We start from the raw sequence: 19,978 nt of genomic DNA, 5'->3' as shown, positions 1-19,978 counted from the left end.
CGGGCGGCGGGCAGGACTTCCGCCGGAAGCCGCGGTGGCCCGGCGCTCTCCGCGCGCTTCCGGCCCGCGCGCCCCGGTCCCCGGCGGAGATGGCGTGCGCCGCCGCGCGGTCCCCGGCCGAGCAGGACAGGTGGGTCCCGGGGTCCTGCGCGCCGCCGCCGCCGCCGCCCCGCCCCCGCCCGCCGCGCGGAGCGGCCCCGGCGGCCCGGCCTGCTGGCTGCCGACCCGGGGCCTGAGCGCCCGGCGGGCTGCGCGGGCCCGGGAGGTGGTTTCCGTCCCAGGCGGTGGAGCGGGAGGGGGCGACCCGGAGGGCAACGGCGTCCGCGGGGACCGGGCGCCGGCGACCCCGACGCCGCGGGTGTGGACGCCGCCATGCTTCCTCCGCAGGTTCATCTGCATCTACCCCGCGTACCTGAACAACAAGAAGACCATCGCCGAGGGCCGGCGCATCCCCATCAGCAAGGTGAGGGCGGCCTGCGCCTGCGCCTGCGGGCCCCTCCCTGCGTCGCCCGGCCTGGCGGGGCTGTGGGGGCCGGAGCCCGAGGAGCCCGCGCGGCAGGGGTCGGCAGGCGGTTGGCTGCGGGCTGCCCGGCCCGGCGGAGGACAGCGCGCGGCAGCATCGTGCCAGGGGCACTCGGGTCACCGAGCCAGACCCGCAGAGAGCTTCGTTTTCTAAAGAGAGAGCAAGGGGGCGGGGGGTGCGGGGAGAGACCCCCCAGCAGGCTCCCTGCTGCGCGGCCCCGCATGGGCTGCACCCCGCCGCCCGGAGACCGCAGGCTGAGCCGGAGTCACCCGTCCGACGCCACCAGGTGCCCCGAGACGTGCAGAGAGTTTAGATCTGTTGACCTTTATGGTTTTATGTCTCTTGTCTGTTGTGTGTGTGTGTGTTTGGAGGGGTAAAGTTTAAAATTAATACCTCTAAAAAGTAGGGTGTCACAGTTTTGAATAATAGGATTTCTCCCTTGCGCTGTTTGGATGGGAAAATTCAAGTTCTCGTTTGGCCTGCTGGCCTGTGTGCAAGTGCCTAATGCCAAGTGATGGGGCTTTGTAGCTGCTGCCTTTTTTTTTTTTTAAGATTTTATGTATTTATTCATGAGAGACATAGAGGCAGAGACACAGGCAAAGGGAGAAGCAGGCTCCATGTAGGGAGCCCGACGTGGGACTTGATCCCGGGACCTCCGGGTCACACCCTGGGCTGCCCACTTCTTACTTTCAAAATTAATGTCATGTTGCCTTTTAAGAGTTGCTTAAATTTTGTAATTAACAACAGATCCGAGGCAACTTGGCCTGAAGCAACGCGTTATTTTTGTGTTAATGTCTCCTGTTTTGCTACTTAAATGCGAAGGGAAGTGTGCTCTGCTGCCCCGGGTGGGAGAGCCACCAGGGCCCTGAGCCAGGGTAGTGCCCAACGTCAACCCCTGTGACGGGCCTCTGCCAGCAAGCTCTCACGTATTTTGGAGAATAACCGACTTGGTTTAAACTGCATTGATGTACAGCGTACATACAGGTGTGTGTCTTGATTAACTTTTACAGACTGAATACACAAGGGTAACCAAGCACCCAGATTAAAAAAAGAACGTGATTGGTACCCAGGAAGATTGCTCTGCCTCCTCCAGTCATTTCTCACGCCACATGTACTCACAAACGGGGATAGCCACTGTCCTAACTTCCAACACAATACATTACTTTTGCTTGTTTTTGAGTTTATGTAAAAGGCGTTATACACTATGTATTTCAGTGTCTGTCTTTTTTCACCAAACTTTAAGCTTAAATTTATTCACGTTTATTAGTGTGGCTTATTAATTCCCATTGCTCTGTAGCAGGGTTTCTCAGCAGCAGCACCACTGACATCTTGAGCCAAATTGACTAGTCTTCGTTATGGGGTCTGGTCTGTGCATCTTAGGTTGTTGAGCAGCATCTTTGGCCTCTCCCCACTAGATGCCAGTGCCTTCCCTGACTCCTGTGACAAGTAAAAACGTCTCCTAGAATTGCTAAATGTCATGGGGCAAAAATGCCTTGCTGAAAACCACTGCTCTTTAGTGCTGAATTGTATCAGCGTATCACAGCCCATTCTACGGTTGATAGATAACGAGGTGGTTTCTAATTTGAGGCTATTATACATACCCGTGCTGTCAGCATTCTTGAGCTTGTCTTCTACAGAACCTGTTTTTTATCTTTGGATGCGTACCTAAAAGTAGAATTGGACAGCCATAAAGAATGCACGTGTTTAGCTTTAGTGGATACTACCAAACAATTTTCTTATGTGGTGGTACCTGTAATAGTTTGATCAGTATTCATTGAGCACCTACTATGTTCCAAACATCACGCCAGATACTTGGGAATCTACTGATAAACCAAACCGGCCCTGCCTTTGTGATGTTCATGTTCTGTTAGAAGGGAGATGGACACACAGTGTGAAATCAGTGTTATTCCTGCAATATTAAAAATTACAGTGGAAACAGCAGTCTAAGGTTTTGGTAAGTGTTGTGATCCTCATATTTGAAATGATTTACGCAACAATATAGCAGCATCTACTTAAGGTTAGCTGTTGAGTGTTGTTGTTTTTAACTGTTCAGGCTGTTGAAAATCCTACAGCTACTGAGATTCAAGATGTGTGCTCAGCAGTCGGACTTAATGTATTCCTTGAGGTAAGAGGTGGTTCTTTCTTCACTATTTTTCCTACTTAGTCTCACTGGTGTAACAACTTTTTAAAGCCTGTTTTTTGTGTATGTTTTGTTTTGTTTATGTTAGAAAAATAAAATGTACTCTAGAGAGTGGAATCGTGATGTTCAGTACAGGGGCAGAGTCCGGGTCCAACTCAAGCAGGAAGACGGCAGCCTCTGTCTCGTACAGTTCCCATCACGTAAGCTTTTTTTAATGAACGAATAAAGTCTGGGGACAGGTTATTCCTCTACTCTGCAAAAAAGGTTCCAAAACTGACCTTTTAAAAGGTAACATAATTTGCGTTCTGCAGATGAATTTAGGAAAGGACTACTGCTGAGATAAAGGAAAACAGTGGCTCTCGCTTCTTTTAAATAAAGGACCTCTGAGAATGTGATTAAACCTACCAGTTGTTTCTCAAAATTTGTTTTATGAACTTTTTATAAACCTCTGGAAATCTGTCATTATTCCCAGGTTAAGAATGTAAGATTATTGAATGGTCAGATGTTAATTGCCATTTCAGATCCTGGAGGCCTTTGAGGTCTGTTAATAATTTCTGTCATTAATCTAAAAAGCCATACTGAGTGAAAACAGCAAAAGAAATGCATGGTGTGATACCACTGTGGTACATTTAAAGACAAAATGTTACTGTTTATTTACATGTATATATAAAATGCTGTTTATTGATACTGTATATGTAAATTTTTTAAATGGACTGAAAGAAAACCTCAGTCTTAAAATAGAAGGTAACTTAATGATGAGCAGGGGGTGGGAAGTGGGGTCACAGTGATGGTGGTCAGAGAAGACTAATATTCTCTCTATAGTGTTTTCTTTATTTACTTTTTTGAAGATTTATTTATTTGACAGCACAAAGTAAGGGGAGCAGCAGGCAGAGGCAGAGGGAGAAACAAGCTCCCCGTGGAATAGGAGCCTGATGTGGCGCTTGATCCCAGGGCCCTGGGATCATGACCCAAGCTGAAGGCAAATGCTCAACCAGCTGCCCAGGCACCCCTCTAGTGTTTTATGTCTTTAAAAAAAAAAAAAAAAAAAAAAACTAAACTAAACAGAATTGGACATCAGTATTCCAAAATAACTAATGAGTTTTGGGAAGATGAATCTTTTTTTTTTTTTTTGCACATAATTCTTCTCTGAATTCTTTATTTCTAAAAAATTTAACTTCTTAAATGGAGCTGTTAAATTTTTTTGTCACAATAACCTCAAAATGGCAATTAAATGACTTTTAGTTTAATTAAAATAGATTGGGTTTTTTTGTGCTAAAACCTGTCCAGATAGGTAGATATTTCTAAAAACAGGATTCTGACTCTGTAATAACAGATAGTATATTCTAGTATATTTCTACTCTTTGACATCTTCCTTTACTATCTCTTAAAAATCAAACGACAGGTGAGCTTGGGTTTCTCAGTTCCAGTTCGTTAAGCATCTGCCTTCAGCCCAGGTCATGATTCCAGGATCCTGCTCAATTCGGGAGCCTGCTTCTCCCTCTACCCCTCTCTCTACCTCATGCTCACTCTCTGAAATGTAATCTTTTTTAAAAAATGCAAAAGACAACAATCAAGAGACAAAAAACTTTCGACCAGTAAATAAAATATAAGTAAAAATTACAGTTGAAAAATGTTGCTGTGTCCAATAAGAAAAAGAGAAAGAGCTGAGGGGCTCAGAGTGTGGAAAGTAGCTACTAGATCTGGAGGAGGTAGTTGGTGCACAGAGCAGGGTACCTGTGCACAGTAAATCATCTGGGCGCATGAGTAACATCTTTTGTTGCTGGATGACTTTGGGTTTTTGTTACAAGATTGAGAGGCTGCATGTTTCTTTAGCTTAAAATCAATGATACCATGTCTCTGGTTCCAAATTGTTATATTTCAACTTCTTTGATCTTCAAGTCAACTATTAGAACCAGGACCAAGATTTGCATTTCAAATAAAATGTTTAAAATTTTTATTTTGTTCAGTTTAATATTTCAGTATTGTTCTTAGCACATTTTCTCCAGGAAAGCTCCCACTTGAGTAAGTCCTGTCTTTATATATATATATATATTTTTTTTAATCTGTCATTTTCCTCATGTGGTGACAGTTTCTTGAACTTTATGATTTTCAGATTAATGAGCTTATAGGTCTTAGTCCTTAGAGTATATACTAAGCCTAACTTCTTGTTCCCAGGTAAGTCAGTAATGTTGTATGCAGCAGAAATGATACCTAAACTAAAAACAAGGACACAAAAAACAGGAGGTGGGGACCAAAGTCTTCAGCAAGGAGAGGGAAGTAAAAAAGGAAAAGGAAAGAAGAAGAAGTGACCGCGTATGGGAGCCACGTCTGGTACTACTGAGAGAGACCATGAACGAAGGCTTCTAATTTAAGAGAAACAGAAGCTTTTTATTTGCATCATTTAACCGAACTATGGACATCTCTGCCTCTCAGCTTCAGCATCAGAGTTGACAGTGAAGTAAATTTGCATCAGAACTTTGCATCTAGCTCTTACGCAGTATAAAAGAAAATTTGTTTGCTTTTCAATGCAGTTTTTGTGGAAGAAAGAAGCATACTTTTAAATGGACAGTGAACTCTACCATAAGTTACTTGAAACCCTGTATCCTGTGTGTAAACATGTTTTAGATAAATGAGTTTAATTAAAGATTCGAAATACACATTTTCTTCAACATCTAGTTCATGAAATAAAATTTGAAACTGACTTTTGTAGCTTTTGCTCCTTTGCTTGTGAATCAGTGCCAGTAGAGGAAATAATTTAAGAGAATAAATGGGTAGTTGGAAGCTTAGTGTGAGCTTAAAACTAGAAGAAAATGGTTAAATTCTCTTGGACCTTTATGAACAGCCAGCCAGTCTATAGCTCCTATTATTTTAATCATTTGTCATAATTGAATGTTCAATTGCTAGTTTTTTTGATGTATGGAAAGTCCTGGATTTTAAGCTTTAGATTTGCTTACTTTGTAGGTTTAAGAACATTATTTTAATTGGAATTCTAAAATTATCCACACTTTTAACACCTTGATATGTACTTTTTTTTTTTTTTTTTCAAGAAACTGAATTGGATTGGTGATTCTGCCTTTATTCCAAAGCACGGTTTCTGAAAGTGGTAGTTTTGTGAAAGGAAGGTCCCCGTCCAGCCATTTGTCTGTTGAGCGTCATTTGGGGAACTGCCTTCTCTGACTCCATATGCTTCTGGAAGGGCTGTTAATTACAGGGCTGCCTCTTGAACACAGCGTATGACCCCAGCCAGGCCAATGCTTTATTTCTCAGGAATTTAAATCTGGATCAGAAACATGGACATACAGGTGATGGCAGCTAACATACGTAATGGTCTACAAATATCTAAGTTCTTGAGGCTCTTCTGTGAATTCTATGAATTGTACGTTATATCCTTCTAGTAAATCCCATTTTCTGTAAGTTTTTATTGCTTGAGAAATTCCACTTGATTACAAAATAAGTGAACCCAGAGTTTTAGATGGACTTACCCAAGTTTTATGAAGATGATCCAGGACATGCAAGGAGAGATATTAGTCTTTACTTCTTTTTCCTCTAATAATTTGTGTTGTTAACATGTCTTAGAGTGAACATAATAGTATAGCAGTTTATATATTTGACTTAAAAATAAATATTGGGGCAGTATCCAAGCAGCCCTCTAGAAAATGTATCACTTATGAATATGTGTAACAAAACAATGAGGATCTTAAGCAGGAATTATTTTTGGGGGGAAGGCCTGAAATCCAAAGGTTGTTATGAATGTTCAGCTGCTCAGTGATGCTCTCTTCTTTATTTCCATTCCACTATCCATGGTTTCCAGCATCCCTAGGATTGTTGTCTCAAGTTTATAACAGGACTGATGGAGCATCAAATGTCACATCAGAGTTGAAGGCAGAATGAAAAGATAGCTGTGCCAGCCACTTTGCCTCCCCCCTTAAAAGGAAAGCTAAAGATTTCTCGAAATCCCTCCCAGCCAACTTTCTTGAAGTCCCATTGTGGAGAACTGTGGCTCAGGTCCATCTTCAGCTGCAAGAAGTGCCAGGGGAGGGACTATATGGCTTTTTCAGTAATGAAAATAGAGGCAGCCAAGGAAGAAAATTGAGACTGGGTATTGGGGGCAGTCGCCTTAAAAATTTGTCACAGAAAGATGACTGAGTCTAAAATTACTTTGGTTATGGGGCAGTGAAGGTTGTCAGAAAAGGTTTCAGAACTCTTGCTGCAACATTGTGTTGCTGTTTCTTCACAGTTGGATTCAGTGCATAATTGAATTAGTCAAGTTGAAAATAGAATCTTTTCTAGTGAACAAGACTGAGCATTTAGTCATGTTTAAATGCCATTTGTATTCATTTCAGTGATTTCTATTCACATCCTTTGCCTACTTTTTAAGAACTTTATTACCAATATGATACATAATTTAAAGGGCCAGCTAGTTTTAATAATTTCAGTTTTGGGCATTAACTTAAATCTATAGAAGAGGGCGCTTTAGTTTTCCTTCCTTCACCCCTAATGTATACTTCCCATCCTCCCTCCTAACAAATTTAATCACTATTCATAGTTTATCCTGTATTTCATTCATAGCTGTACTTTGCTACTCAAAAGTATGGTCAGGGGCCCAGCAGCACTGGTCTCTCCCCTGTGCTGTGAAAGGAGATTGTGAAAAATGCAGAAACTCTGGCCCCCAGCCCAGAATTTAAAAGATTCCCTACGTACAACTATGCACATTAAAGTGAGAAACACTGAAGTATGCTATTGTTTTTGTTTTCTGGATTTGTGTTTTCCTCAGAGCTAATTTTATTTGCTTAATTTTTAAAATTCATTCATAAATTATCAGTTATCAAAATGTCCTTTCAAACGTTTGTTCACCACCTGGGTGCTGCAGTTAAGCATCTGACTCTTGATCTCAGCTGAGGTCATGATCTCAGGGTCATGGGAGTGATCGAGCCCTGACTCAGGCTGCGAGCTCAGCATGAAGTCTGCTTGAGATTCTCACTCTCCTCTGCCCCTCCGCTTGTGATCTCTCTCAAATCTTTTTATAAAAAAGTTTGTTCAAGGGCACCTGGCTCAGTCTGTTGGGCATCTGATTCTTGATCTCAGCTCAGGTCTTGGCTTCAAGGTCTTGAGTAAGCCCCGTGTTGGGCTCCATGCTGGGCGTGGAGATAAGTAAGTATGTAAGTACCTAACTGTTCACATTGGATAGTTTAATTTCACCTTTTTAAAGAAGTTTCTTCTGGAACCTTTTACCTGGCTCTAGTCTCTACCTATTACCCTGTAGGCCTAGTGCACAGCTTCACTCTGGGTTCTCTTCACCAGAGTGACTTGCTTTACTTCTTTGCTGTTTTGTACATCCTGTATTATGATATCCCATGCATTCTTCCTTGGGTCACTTGTTTGGAGCCCATCTTCCGGATCTTCCTGGGAAAAACACAAGGGAGATAAATGTCCTTAGACCTCGTACGAAAGTGTCCTGATTCTACCCCCACACAGATTGGCTAAGTATAGAATTAGAATTGGAAATAATTTTATTTCAGAAGTTCAAGGACATTTCTTCATGGTCTTCTAATGTTACAGCTGCAGGGAAGTCTAAGCCATTGTAGTTCATGATCTTTTGTCACCCACATTTTTTTTGTCACCCACATTTTTCTTGTTGAAACTAACCACATCTCGGTATTCTAAAATACCACAATTGTGTGCTTTGTGTGGGCCCTTTCGTTGTCTATTGTACTGGGTACCTGATGGACCCTTTCAATTTGGAAACTTGTATTCTTCAGTTCTGGGAATTTTCTTGAAAATTTCATCAATGGTTTTTCTACCGTTTCTGATCTTGGGACTCCTTATTTGGATATTGGATGTGCTGGACTAGTTCGTAGTTTTCTCTCTTTTTTTTTTTTTTCCATTTCCATTTCTTTGCTTATTTATGTTCTATCTCCTAGAATTCCTTAGCTCTTCCAGCCCCTCTGTTGAACTTCTCATTTTTCTTGTATTTTCAACTTCTCCAAGTTCTCGTCATCTGAATATTTCCTTTTTCTAGCATTTTTTTAAAAAGATTTTTTATTTATGTATTTGAGAGAAAGCACAAGCTAGAGGAAGAGAAGGAGAGAGAATCTCAAGCAGACTCTATACTGACCATCAAGCCAACCCGGGACTCAGTTCCACAACCCTGAGATAATGACCTGAGCCGAAACCGAGAGTCAGACACTCAACTGAGCCACCTGGGTGACCTGATTTCTGTTCTTAATTCATAGGTGTAGTCCTTATTTCTCAAAAGATATGGTTTATATTTTTTTATTTCCAGTTTCTTTTGTTTAATTTTGATTCCTGATATGTTAGGTTGCTTTCCTTAGACTCATGAGTTTTTTGGTTTTGTATTGCTTTACACTGATGGCTAAATTTAAGAGTAAAAAACATAAAAGTTGACTGGACATTCTGAGCACATAAGGGGTTTGTAGACTGTCTCCCTAGAGGGGTATCTGGCTCCGATATCCTTTTAGGGAAAATTTCCAAGATCAGAAATGTTGCCTCTTAGCCTGATCTGTTCCCTAGAGGAGTCTGACAAACTTCCAGGAGGATAAGGGTCTGGGAGCCCAGTGGGGGAAGATGGGGCAAAATGGGTCTCAGCGATGAATCCTCAGTCCTGTTTTTAATGCAATTTCCCTCCCTTGACTCTTCCTGTGTCCTCCCACTCCAAAGGTACTCACTGTCTCTGGAGGACAAACTGCCAATCTTCCACTTGGAAGAGGATAGGTATTTCTTCATTTTTTTTTTTTAAGTTCCCTCCCAATATTAAGATTTCTCAATGGAGTTATTTGGATTTGGGGGACTTTTTTTTTTTTTTAAGATTTTATGTATTTGTTCATGAGAGACACAGAGAGAGGCAGAGAAGCAGGCTCCCTGAGGGGGAAGCCCGATGTGGGACTCAATCCTGGGACTCTGGAATCACTCCTTGAGTCGAAGGCATATGCTCAACCGGTGAGCCCCCCAGGTGCCCCAAGATTTTGGGGACTTTATAATGAAGTTTCTGTACCAAAGAGATTAGGTGTGGTAGGCTGGATAATGTTGTCCACCCCCACCCCCCCAAAAAAAAAACCCTCGTGAATAGTACCTTCCATGGCAAAAGGCCTTGCAGATGTGAAGTATCTTCAGCTGGAGAATGTAGCCTGCTAGGATCCTTCTAAAAAGCCGAAGTTGCAGGACTAAGGGGCCACAGGCCAATGAATGCGAGCAGCTTCCAGCTGAAGGAAGTAAGGGGAAAAAAGATTCTCCCCCTATAGTCTCCAGAAGGAATGCAGCCCTGCACACTTTTTTGGATGTCTCACCTCCAGAACGGTAAGCTACTAAGTGTCTACTGTTTTGAGCTATTATACTTGTGGCAATGTGTTAGAGCAGCATCAGGAAGCACACGCCTGGTGAACTAATGAGCTAAGACAAACTCTCCAGACCTTGGGATTCTTGACCTCATTAGTGTATGTGAGCTCTCAACCCTAGCTACAGACTAGAATCACCCTAGAGCTTTAGTTTTTTGTTTTTTTTTTTTTTAAGATGATTTATTTGACAGTGTGAGCATGCACAAGGAGGGGGAGAAGCAGCGGGAGGAGTAGTCTCTCCGCTGAATAGGAAGCTCGACAAGTGGCTCCACCCCAGGACCCTGGGATCCTGACCGGAGCTGAAGGCAGATGCGTAACTCCTTGAGCCATCCAGGCGGCCCTCATCCTAGAGCTTTAAAAGCATAATGATGCCTGGGTATATAGTAGATTAGTCAGAATTTCTGGTAGTGGGAGCAGATACCAGCATTTTTGGAAAGTTTCTCAAGCGACTGTAATATGCAGCCAGAGCTAAACCACTGTCTACTAAGTAAAGACAGCATTTACCTAACCCAGTGGTTTTACCTCTAAGTGTGGTTCCTGGACCATCAGCATTGCCTAGGAATTTATTGGAAATTGCAAATTTTCAGTCTACCCGAGACCTACTGAATCAGAAATTCTGGGGGATGGGATCGCCAATCAGTTGTAACAATCCCCTCCCCCACAGAGAAAATGCAGCGCACACTCAAGTTTGAAAACCAATGATTTAACCAAAGAACCTCCTTATTGCTCTTAATCCTCTCTGAGGTTTATAAGATTTTATAAGCTAATATTGCCAGTAGAATGTATAAGGTCACTCTCACATATATTTACTTTCCCACTGTACTACATAGAACTTCATACGGGATGGCTAAGGATGTGAACTCCGTGAGACACCACGATTCTAGGTATACAGACGTGTAAAAGCCAATGCTGGAAAAAAAAAGCTGAAGCAGCTCCACAAGCAGGTATTTTTAATAAAATTATCAAGTTCCCCCTTCCTTGGTCTCTCTAAAGTACAGAATAATCTGGAGGTACCTACAAGAAGCATTTCCTACATCAACTTCTGTGAGACGGTGTATAACATGATACGCAGGAGAAAGCACTTAGGTTCCTTTTAAACCTGGTAATTGCTAGAAACTTCATAATTGGTATATTCTCCCTCGGAGGTCCTTCCTCTGATAGGTAGTGACCACCAGGGGAAAAGCTGAGTCCAGGTGAGGAAATGGGGTGAGAAATAGCAGGTTCATTTGTCTGGATTTACTTCAGACTTTGCTTAAATGATTCTAAATTTGTTTAAAGCCCCAGAACATAAAAATGAAACCAGAGTTCAATAGGATAACAGTTTTATTTACATCCTTTTCCATTTAATATATCACATCTTCAGGATGGGTGGTAGTAACCTGTTTAAAAGGCTTTGCTCATTCTCCTCAGGCTACGGTTAGAAGATCCCAGAGTAGCAGAAGCTGTTGGTCTGAAAGCTTTCAAGTGGGGGAAGAACCGTGGAGATTGTGGAGATTCTCTGACTTGAGGTACCCCTCAAACACCATTCATACACAAATAAGTGCTTGTCTTCTAGCTAGACACAGGCTCAATTAGTTTTTCAAATACTCTCGCCCTGGCAATATGTTACTTGGGAAATCTGAGACAGAATTGCTCAACTCATTAGCTTCTGTCGTCAATATGTACACCTTGACGGCCAAAAACAGCAACTTAAATTTCTTACAGAATGCACCATAGGAAAAAGCTAAAAGGACAAAAGAAAAAAATGCATTCAGAATATGTTTTCTTACTGTAATAGATTCTAAACTGGTATCAGCCTGTAAGTAGTTATGAGCAATAGTAGCATTTATGTTTCCCCCTCTTGCCTGATATTTTGTATATAGTGAGTCGTACATTCTATATACTAACAATCGGATTATACATTCTGTAAGATAGAAGTTGCTAATTTTCATTCTTCTGCCACCAAGAAAAGTGTAATTTATCATTGGGAAAGGGATTTAAATACTTGTAGAGGTACTTTTTTTTGATCTAAGGCCTGATTTTCTCCTGATAACCATTAACTGCTTGTTTTCTAAAAGTTTTTTTTTTTTCTTTAATAAGATGCCTTATGATCACCACCGTGTCACCAGGAAATAAAGTGCCTTAATCCATATAATAATATTTATGTGACATTGTCCCAAACTTTTGATATCTTTCATATTTTTTACATGATAAGACGTCATTATGGTCTTGCCTATTACCCAAAGGAGAACTAATCCTTTCTTTTGCCTTAAAACGCATTTTCCAGGCTGGGTATTAAAACTTGTCAGTTTTGTTACACTCGGTTTTGTTTTAGTCAGTGTAGTCTAATTCAGAATGATCCTAGCAGTCTGGTTGGTGTGAAGTTCCATTTTTCTAGTCCAGATGAGTTGACAAGGTTCCTGTAAGCTGGCTGATCATGGTGGAAACCTTAATTTTAACTTTTTGTTCTGTACTTATACTAGTTATCTGCAGTTTATCAAAACGAAGTACAGAATATTTCCAAGTACAAAGATAAAAGCACTTAAATGGACCACAAAAGATCCTGACTTGTAAACTGGGGAGGCTTCTTGCAATTGACTTTAAAGGCCAGAGAAAGAAAGTGATAGTTTGACTTCACTGCCAAGTAGATTATAGGTTGTATCGTGGTTTCATTCTCCCAGAATTGCTCTTGGAGCCTGGTGTCATCATTAGCATGCAACTAATGATACAAACAAGGACACACATGTCACTAGAGATGGGCAAGTCTAGAGGCGCCTTTAACTGGTTTAAGAAAAAAAAAAAAAGACTAGGTACGAAACAAGACTAAACCAACTTGTTGCTCAGCTTTGAAGGAGAAACCAGGAATTGTTTCCATTACGGCATCTTGGAAACAGACAAATCTAAACAGGTTTTCTGGAAGGCCACCAGACAGTGTTCCTGGTTCTCAGGGAGCTGTGTGCTTCCTGGTGTGTCTGCACCTTTCCCCACTTGTCACTGAAGTGACTGCTTTACGCAGCTGTCCTGGTGTCCAGGTGCTATGAGGTTAGGGGAACAACCAGACCAGTGTCCACTCAAGCTCGCTCATCATTCAGCTATTCACCGGAAACAGTCATCTGCACTAGTTCTCTGAAGTATTTAACATCACACCAGCACTAGAGCCTTTAGGTTTTGGCGGGTGCTCCCTACAAGCATACGTGTCACCATCAGGCAGTAACATTTCCCTACATATATGTATGCACAAATACATTAAAAACATTTAATACAAATTTGTACATTTCATGAAGTAGAACCTTAAAGATCACCCTAAAATAGAAGTACAGAGGAAACGCATGCAGAGAGAGCCTGCACAAGTACAAAGCCTGTGGGACAAATAATTTCCAGTTTGTGTTTCCTGCAGGATAGTTAACACGTCTTGTCCTACTCAGAGGCAAAGTATATTTTCCAAAATTTGGACACTGCCCACTGCAGTAAATGCATGTAAATGCTCCTTGTGTATACAGACAGTAAAAGTAAGCAAGAAACCTTAACACATTCTTTTTTAATATATCAAAAATGTTTCCAAGGCAACATTACTAAGATGATTATAGCGCGGTCCCTAATGCAACACGGGCGCTACGCGGAGGGCAGCGAGGTTGGTGGCTTAGGTGCTCTTCTTTTCGTCACCGAGCAAGGTCACTGCTGCTTTCTTGGCTGTGAGCGGTAAAGAGAATCGTGTCAAGGCGACTCGGGGCCCGGTGTGGCACCTCAGCAGGAGGGAGGCTGCGGGAGGCCGAGGCAGGGGCGTCCAGGGAGCGGGCCCAGGAGGCCCATAGCACCCCCACAGCCGCCCAGGAGCCTCCCGCAGCTCCGAATCCGTGGCCGCCCGGCCCACTGCCCACCCCGGAGCAGCCCAAGGCGAGCTCCCTGGAGGCCCCGCCGCACGCACACTCGCCTCCCGGGCCACGCACCCGTGTCTACGCAGCAGAAGCCAAAGCACAGAGGCCACGTCCACGGCCGATGGACAGACCGAGCAGCTGCTGTGTGCGGGGATGTGCATGCGGGCAGCGGCCACGCCGCCAGGTCACAGACAAAGCATGTGCTCTCACGCGTGCAACGTAAGGAAGAACAGCTGAGCAAACGGGAAGGGGGAGGAGAAGGAGCCTGTATGAGCCTCGCACCGAGGGGAGGCAGAGGAGGTGGGCCAGGCACCGGCACCGGGGAGGCCGCCGGTGATGAGCGCGGGGCCGGGTATCTAAGTGATGAAACACCGAATTCTACCCTCCGAACCCTCACCGCTCCGTAAGCAGACTGCCTACCCCGGACCGTGCCTGCTTGGACTCGAGATCTAGCTCCTCAGGGCTAATCAAGGACGGGGTTCTAGAACTCCCCTCACTCCCATCAGTTCTTTGCTCCCTACCAGGCCATTCCCATGAACTTCCAAACGTATGTTGTTCCTTCTACCTTAAGAAGAAAAAAAACAGCCCCAGGACCCTAGCGCCTCTTCCCAGTTGCAACCCCATTCTTCACCTTTTCCAAGGAATTTCCCAAAGGCTTCTCTTTCCCCCACTTTGCCTCCCCTCTCCCACACCCCCTGGGACCAGGATTTCAGCGCCTTCGCTCCGCAACCTGTTTTGCCAAGACCACTAGGGCCTTCCTGGCCGTCAAGGGTCATGGCCGGTTTTCAGCTGCCCCTTACAGAAGACCTGTCTGCAGCGGGTGACACAGCCACTGCCTCCTCTGGAACACTCCCTTGGCCCCGAGGAACCAGTCACACGCGCTCTGGCTATCACAACTGGCCACTCCTTATCAGTTTGCTTTGTCTGTTGCTGCTCATCTCCCCAGTGTCTCATCACCGGGGACCCTGGCTCAGTGTTAGGCCTCAGCTTTCCTAACTATATCCATTCCCTTTGTGATCTCACCTGGTCTCATGTCCAGAACTGAACTCCGTTTTCCCTTCTAACCCTAGGACACCTAGTCTTGCCCAGCTCTGTGGCAATTCTATCCTCCCATCCGTTTTGGCTGAAAAGCTTGGCTTCATGCATGACCCGGCTCTCCTACTCCACACCTGATCCATAAGCAAATCCTACTGGCTCTACCTTCAGTGTGTCAGACCCCAATGCCTTCTGGTCTCCTACTGGGACTATTCTGACCCAAGCCACCTCTCCAGCCGGGTCACTGCAGGCAACTTCCAACTGCTCTCCTGAGTCCCTCCCTGTCCCTTCAGTCTACTCTTAACACAGGACGGATCATGCGGCTCCCCTGCTCAAAGTCTCCACCAGCACCCATCTCAGAGTTAAACCCAAAGCCTCCACAAAAGCCTAGAAGGCCTTCCATGACCTCTCTTCTTCAGCCTCTGCTACCCAACCTCTCTGACCTATCTCCTCCTCCTCTTCGGGATCACCCCCTTCCAACCACACCGTTCCCACCTCCGCTCTGCACACGCAGCTTTCTCTGTCTGGAACATTCTTCCCTGTGGTTTCAAGTCTGATTCAGTATCGCCTTCTTGGTGAGGATTCCCTAAATCATTCTATTTAAAATTGTAACTTCCCTTCAGCCCCAAAACTTCTCTATCACCTGTTAACTGTATCATATAACTTCTAAAACTTTACTCTCTCTCAACATGAGTGTCGTCAGCTTCATGAGTTTGAGTACTATGGTCTGTGTGGCTCAATGGCCCAGCCCCAGGGCTAGGAACAGGCTTGGCACGTGTTACGCGCATCAATAAATGTTGCATAAACGAATGAGAACTGGAAGGACATTCTCTTGACCTATAACAAAAACAAACAGTTCAACCTGAAATGAGTGAGACAGTTCATACTTGTATATGATTAGACGGTTCTCTAAGATGTCTGCCCACCACAGGAAAGTCAGTTTTCCTAACACACTGACTGAACCGTGCCTTAAATGGGGCCTGGAGGGAGAATCTCGGGAAAAGTAAAGGGCAACAGGCAAAGTGTTGGTAAAGAAATCGCAGAGTAGCCTCGGCATTTAGCTGAGGGCAGCTGGCAGGGGAGGCGGAGAAGCAGCTTGTTACCTGGGCCCCAGGCCTCCCAGGCCTCCCAGGCCTCCCAGGCCCTCCTACCTGCTTGCCCTCAACTGCCCCGGAGTCTTACCTTCTTTCGTGATGGTATCCACAGTCTCTTTGGCTTTATCCTTGAAGTCATTCACCATGGTGTCCACCTGGGACTCATGCTTCAGGAAGACAGGCTGGATGATGCGCCTGTAGAGCAGCTCGGCCCCGTTAGAGGGGCTCGGAGCCATGCACCACAGCAGGAAGCCGCACTGCAGAGACAGCAGCACAGCGGCCTTGGTAAGGGCCCACCCCACCCCCGTCTCTGCCCAGGCACTGCCTCGGCTGCGTTCTCCAACAGCATTTCCGGTGCCTTCTCTAGGTACAAGGGCGCTCTTGTCAGATGGAAAAAACACCCAACACGGCCTAGTGAGGAAAGGCCAAGACGGAAAACACACCGAGTCCTAGTGTTCATTTCCTTCCTAACTTGGATCACTTTTTAGTTTATAGCTGCAAGAGGTTTTAGCCATCTCTGTCTCTGTCTCTCTCTCTTTTAAACATTTTATTTATTCATGAGACACAGAGAGAGGCAGAGACCCAGGCAGAGGGAGAAGCATGCAAGGAGCCTGACGTGGGACTTGATCCCGGGACCCCGGGGTCACACCCTGAGCCGAAACCTAGAGTCGGACACTTAACTGACTGAGCCACCCAGGCGCCCCAGGACTTCTGGTTTTTAATATCCAAACATTGTACGATGTTTTCCATTGGCTGCTTACATACATACTCAAAACTCTATACAACAACTTAAATAAAATGATACGCAGGAAAAGGAAAAACCATGTTCTTGGCATTAAAGTAGAATTCCATGTGGATATTTAAAGAATATGCCGAGTATTCAGGGAGGTGTGCTGTGAAGCCAGCAACTTCTTACCAACTATGCTCTTTGGAGAGCTTGGCGTGTTGCATATTTGTTATTTATATGGGGTATTTTTATGTGTTTGACTAATAATTTGGGAAAACTGGTATGGAGTCTTAGATTTACACATCTTAATTTTCACCATTTAAAAGTGTAGGAAATAGTCTCTTGGCTGGTTCCTATGCAGGATGTTTAATCTTCAGGAATGGATAGTGATGCAGAGATGGATGCCCGTATGTAAGCACAGGCATCGACGTGATGTGGAAATGACACACTGGGTTAGCCGTCGTTGATTACCTATTTCATCTTGTGACTTGACGTAAAGTCATAACCTCTCAAGAGTCAATTTGCTCTTCTGTAGTATTGTAGGAAAATCACAAATTAAGGTAGTTGAAGAAAGTATGTAAGAGGGGCTCAGTGGTTGAGCGTCTGCCTTCGGCCCAGGTCGTGACCTCGAGGTCCCAAGATCGAGTCCCCCGTCCGGCTCCCAGCATGGAGCCTGCTTCTCCCTCCGCCTGTGTCTCTGCCTCTCTCTGTGTGTCTCTCACGAATAAATACACAGATTCTTTTTAAAAAGTATATAAGATGGCAGTAGTATTACCAAGTCCTACAGTTCTTACTGTTGTTGAGAACCTCTGAAGCATGGTCTCCCGTGCAGACAGCCACCGTCGGCAACCCAGAGGAGCTCATTCACTCGTCCCTTCTGGATGAAGGCGAGACCACTGGACAGAAGCAGACCTGAGTGCCTATAGTCTCGTCCCTCGTTGACGTCACCGGCTATCCTCTGCTCTGCTGCTGGCTTCCCGGTACCCTCTTGGGACCGTGGCATAATTACTGCTCTCATTAGCGTTTTCCAGTTTTCAAATGAAATAGCTTACGCATATTAAAGAATAAAGATAATTACTGTTCAACTCTCACGGTGATTCAGCCACCAGCTTTTATAACTCACTTCCTTCTCTCAACCTGCATAAGTATTCTAGGGCCCAGGAGTACCCGAGGTACACAGATCTGACCATTGTTTTATTATGTTTTTAAAGACTGCATTTATTTATTTTTTTGAGAGAAAGAGAGAGAGGAGCAGAGGGAGAGGGACAAGCAGACTCAGCTGAGCAAGGAGCCTGATGTGGGGCTCAATCCCAGGACCCTGAGATCATGACCCGAGCCGAAATCAAGAGTCAGCTGCTTGGGCTGCCTGGGGGCTCAGGGGTTGAGCATCTGCCCTCAGCCCAGGGTGTGACCCTGGGTGCCGGGATCGAGTCCCACGTCAGGGTCCCCGCAGGGAGCCTGCTGCCTCCTCTGCCTGGGTCTCTGCCTCTCTCTGTGTGTCTCATGAATAAATAAATAAAAGAGTTTTTAAAAAAAGAGTCAGATGCTTAACTGAGCCACCGAGGCGCCCCCAGCGGCCTGTTAGTCGAGCTGCCCTCAAAGCAGCAAGGCCGACACTCGCACAGCACACAGAGCCCACTGTGGCCTGCAGTTTGGGGAACGGCCCTGCAGTTGGGAATCGGCTACCCGAGTTCGTGCCAACCCCACGGCAGCCACATCCCCACCGCGACCTGCTGACAGGCCCCGGTCGCCTGATCAGAAACAGGCTCAGGACACCTGGCAGGGGGCCGCCCAGAGCACAGGCATCCAACCCAGAGGGGTCGGGGACAGGTGACGGTTGGGTTTATTCAACCTTGTTTCAAAAGTCTAAGAATGAATCTGGGAAATGACCCAGAGGGTAGAGAGGAGGTGTGACGCCGTGGCCTGCAGGCCCCAGGCCCGCTCGGGCACTCGGGCCAGCAGTTGCCCCCACGGTGGGCAAGCGGGCAGACAAGGCTGGGCTGCAGGACGGAGCACTGCCCGTGCATGAGAACTGGAAACGGAGCCAGCGTGCGTGTGTGTGGTCCAAGCACACCCGGGCTCCGCGCGGCCTCGTGGCCGGGACTGACACACACACGGAAAAACCAGGACGACGGAGATGCTAAGGGCAGAGGGGCTGTAGGCGCTGCTCCCTGAGCGCACAGCGTGGACCCAAGCCCGGCCCGACGGGTGCAAACGGCCCGGCAGCCACAGGCTTCCCTTCGCCCAAGTACCCCCTGACCTACAGCAGATTCCGGCCCTAGACCTAGAGGGGCTAAATAAGTATCCTTGTTGCTTCCCTTTTAAATATTTTATTTATTTACTCACAAGACACACAGAGAGAGTGAGAGACCCAGGCAGGGGGAGAAGCAGGCTCCCTGCGGGGGGGCCCGACGAGGGACTCAATCCCAGGACCCAGGGTCACACTCTGGGCTGAAGGAAGATGCTCAACCGCTGAGCCCCCCAGGCGTCCCTAAATACCTTCTGAATGAAGAACTGAACACTTTCATGATCAGAGGAGAAAAAAAAGGGCTTTTACATTTCTTTTTAAAGTCTTCTGCTTAAGGGACACCTGGGTGGCTCAGTTACTTAAACATCTGCCTTCAGCCCAGGTCATGACTCAGGTCCTGGGAGGGGGCCCCACATCAGGCTCCCTGCTCAGGGGGACTGCTTCTCCCTCTCCCTGCTGCTCCCTCTCTCAAATAAATAAATTTTAAAAACAAAAAATAACCCCCTCCTGTTAATTTTTTAACCCCCTCCTGTTTAAAGACCGACCCCAGAGTAACGCTCTAGCTGAAGAGACTGTACATTGTCAACTGATCTTTGATGCCTAATGATTGATTCCTCTTATTTTCCTCCAATCCTCGGCTGCTTTAAAGATTATTATTTTATTTTTTGAGAGAGCGTGAGTGGAGGGGGAGGCACAGAGAGAAAAGCAGACGCTGCTGAGTGTGGAGCCCAAAGTGGGGACTCTAAGGACTCTTAAGATCGTCACCTGAGCCAAAGGCAAATGCTTAACCGACAGAGCCACCCTGCCACTACTGGTCTTAAGCTGCTTTAGAGGAAATACCAACAATGTTAATTATACAAAAGATAAATATTAAACTCGTCGTTACTCAGGCCTCTTTTCCTACTTCATACATCACCAGGTGATTGTAGCAACTGCGGATGCCCTATGCTAGCTCTTTTCGGGGGGCCCCTTCAGCTCAGGTCATGATCTCGGGGTCCTAGGATG

General features: G+C 45.4%; 2 protein-coding genes across 4 annotated transcripts in view; one reads left to right on the top strand and one right to left on the bottom strand.

Annotated features, from left to right (window-relative positions):
• On the top strand, window positions 1-5,364 carry SRP19 (signal recognition particle 19). The gene is made up of 5 exons (XM_072736579.1): window positions 1-130; window positions 388-463; window positions 2,577-2,648; window positions 2,752-2,863; window positions 4,839-5,364. Exons 1-5 carry the CDS (start codon window positions 90-92, stop codon window positions 4,970-4,972), a joined length of 435 nt encoding a protein of 144 aa, XP_072592680.1. The 5' UTR covers window positions 1-89; the 3' UTR covers window positions 4,973-5,364.
• The window catches only part of REEP5 (receptor accessory protein 5), a 37,548-nt gene continuing 22,600 nt past the window's right edge, over window positions 5,031-19,978 (bottom strand). The window contains exons 4-5 of one of the 3 annotated variants that reach the window (XM_072736576.1): window positions 16,087-16,255; window positions 11,321-13,684 (exon numbers count right to left, since the gene is read on the bottom strand). In XM_072736576.1, coding sequence (XP_072592677.1) covers window positions 13,635-13,684; window positions 16,087-16,255 — 219 coding nt within the window. In that variant the 3' untranslated portion in view covers window positions 11,321-13,634. Of the gene's footprint in view, window positions 8,067-11,320; window positions 13,685-13,913; window positions 14,103-16,086; window positions 16,256-19,978 lie in introns of those variants that run through there. The other 2 variants (XM_072736578.1, XM_072736577.1) reach the window with 2 other exon arrangements.

The sequence above is a fragment of the Vulpes vulpes genome, chromosome 14, assembly GCF_048418805.1.
Source record: "Vulpes vulpes isolate BD-2025 chromosome 14, VulVul3, whole genome shotgun sequence".
Lineage (NCBI taxonomy): Eukaryota > Metazoa > Chordata > Mammalia > Carnivora > Canidae > Vulpes > Vulpes vulpes.
This window is presented reverse-complemented; position numbering and strand designations above follow the sequence as displayed.

Excerpts from the sequence above, each read along its gene's own strand:
- SRP19 (XM_072736579.1), top strand. The coding sequence starts at position 90 with ATGGCGTGCGCCGCCGCGCGGTCCCCGGCCGAGCAGGACAG. Across the intron at positions 464-2,576 it reads GGCGCATCCCCATCAGCAAG|GCTGTTGAAAATCCTACAGC; the intron begins GTGAGGGCGGCC and ends TTAACTGTTCAG. Across the intron at positions 2,864-4,838 it reads TCTCGTACAGTTCCCATCAC|GTAAGTCAGTAATGTTGTAT; the intron begins GTAAGCTTTTTT and ends TCTTGTTCCCAG.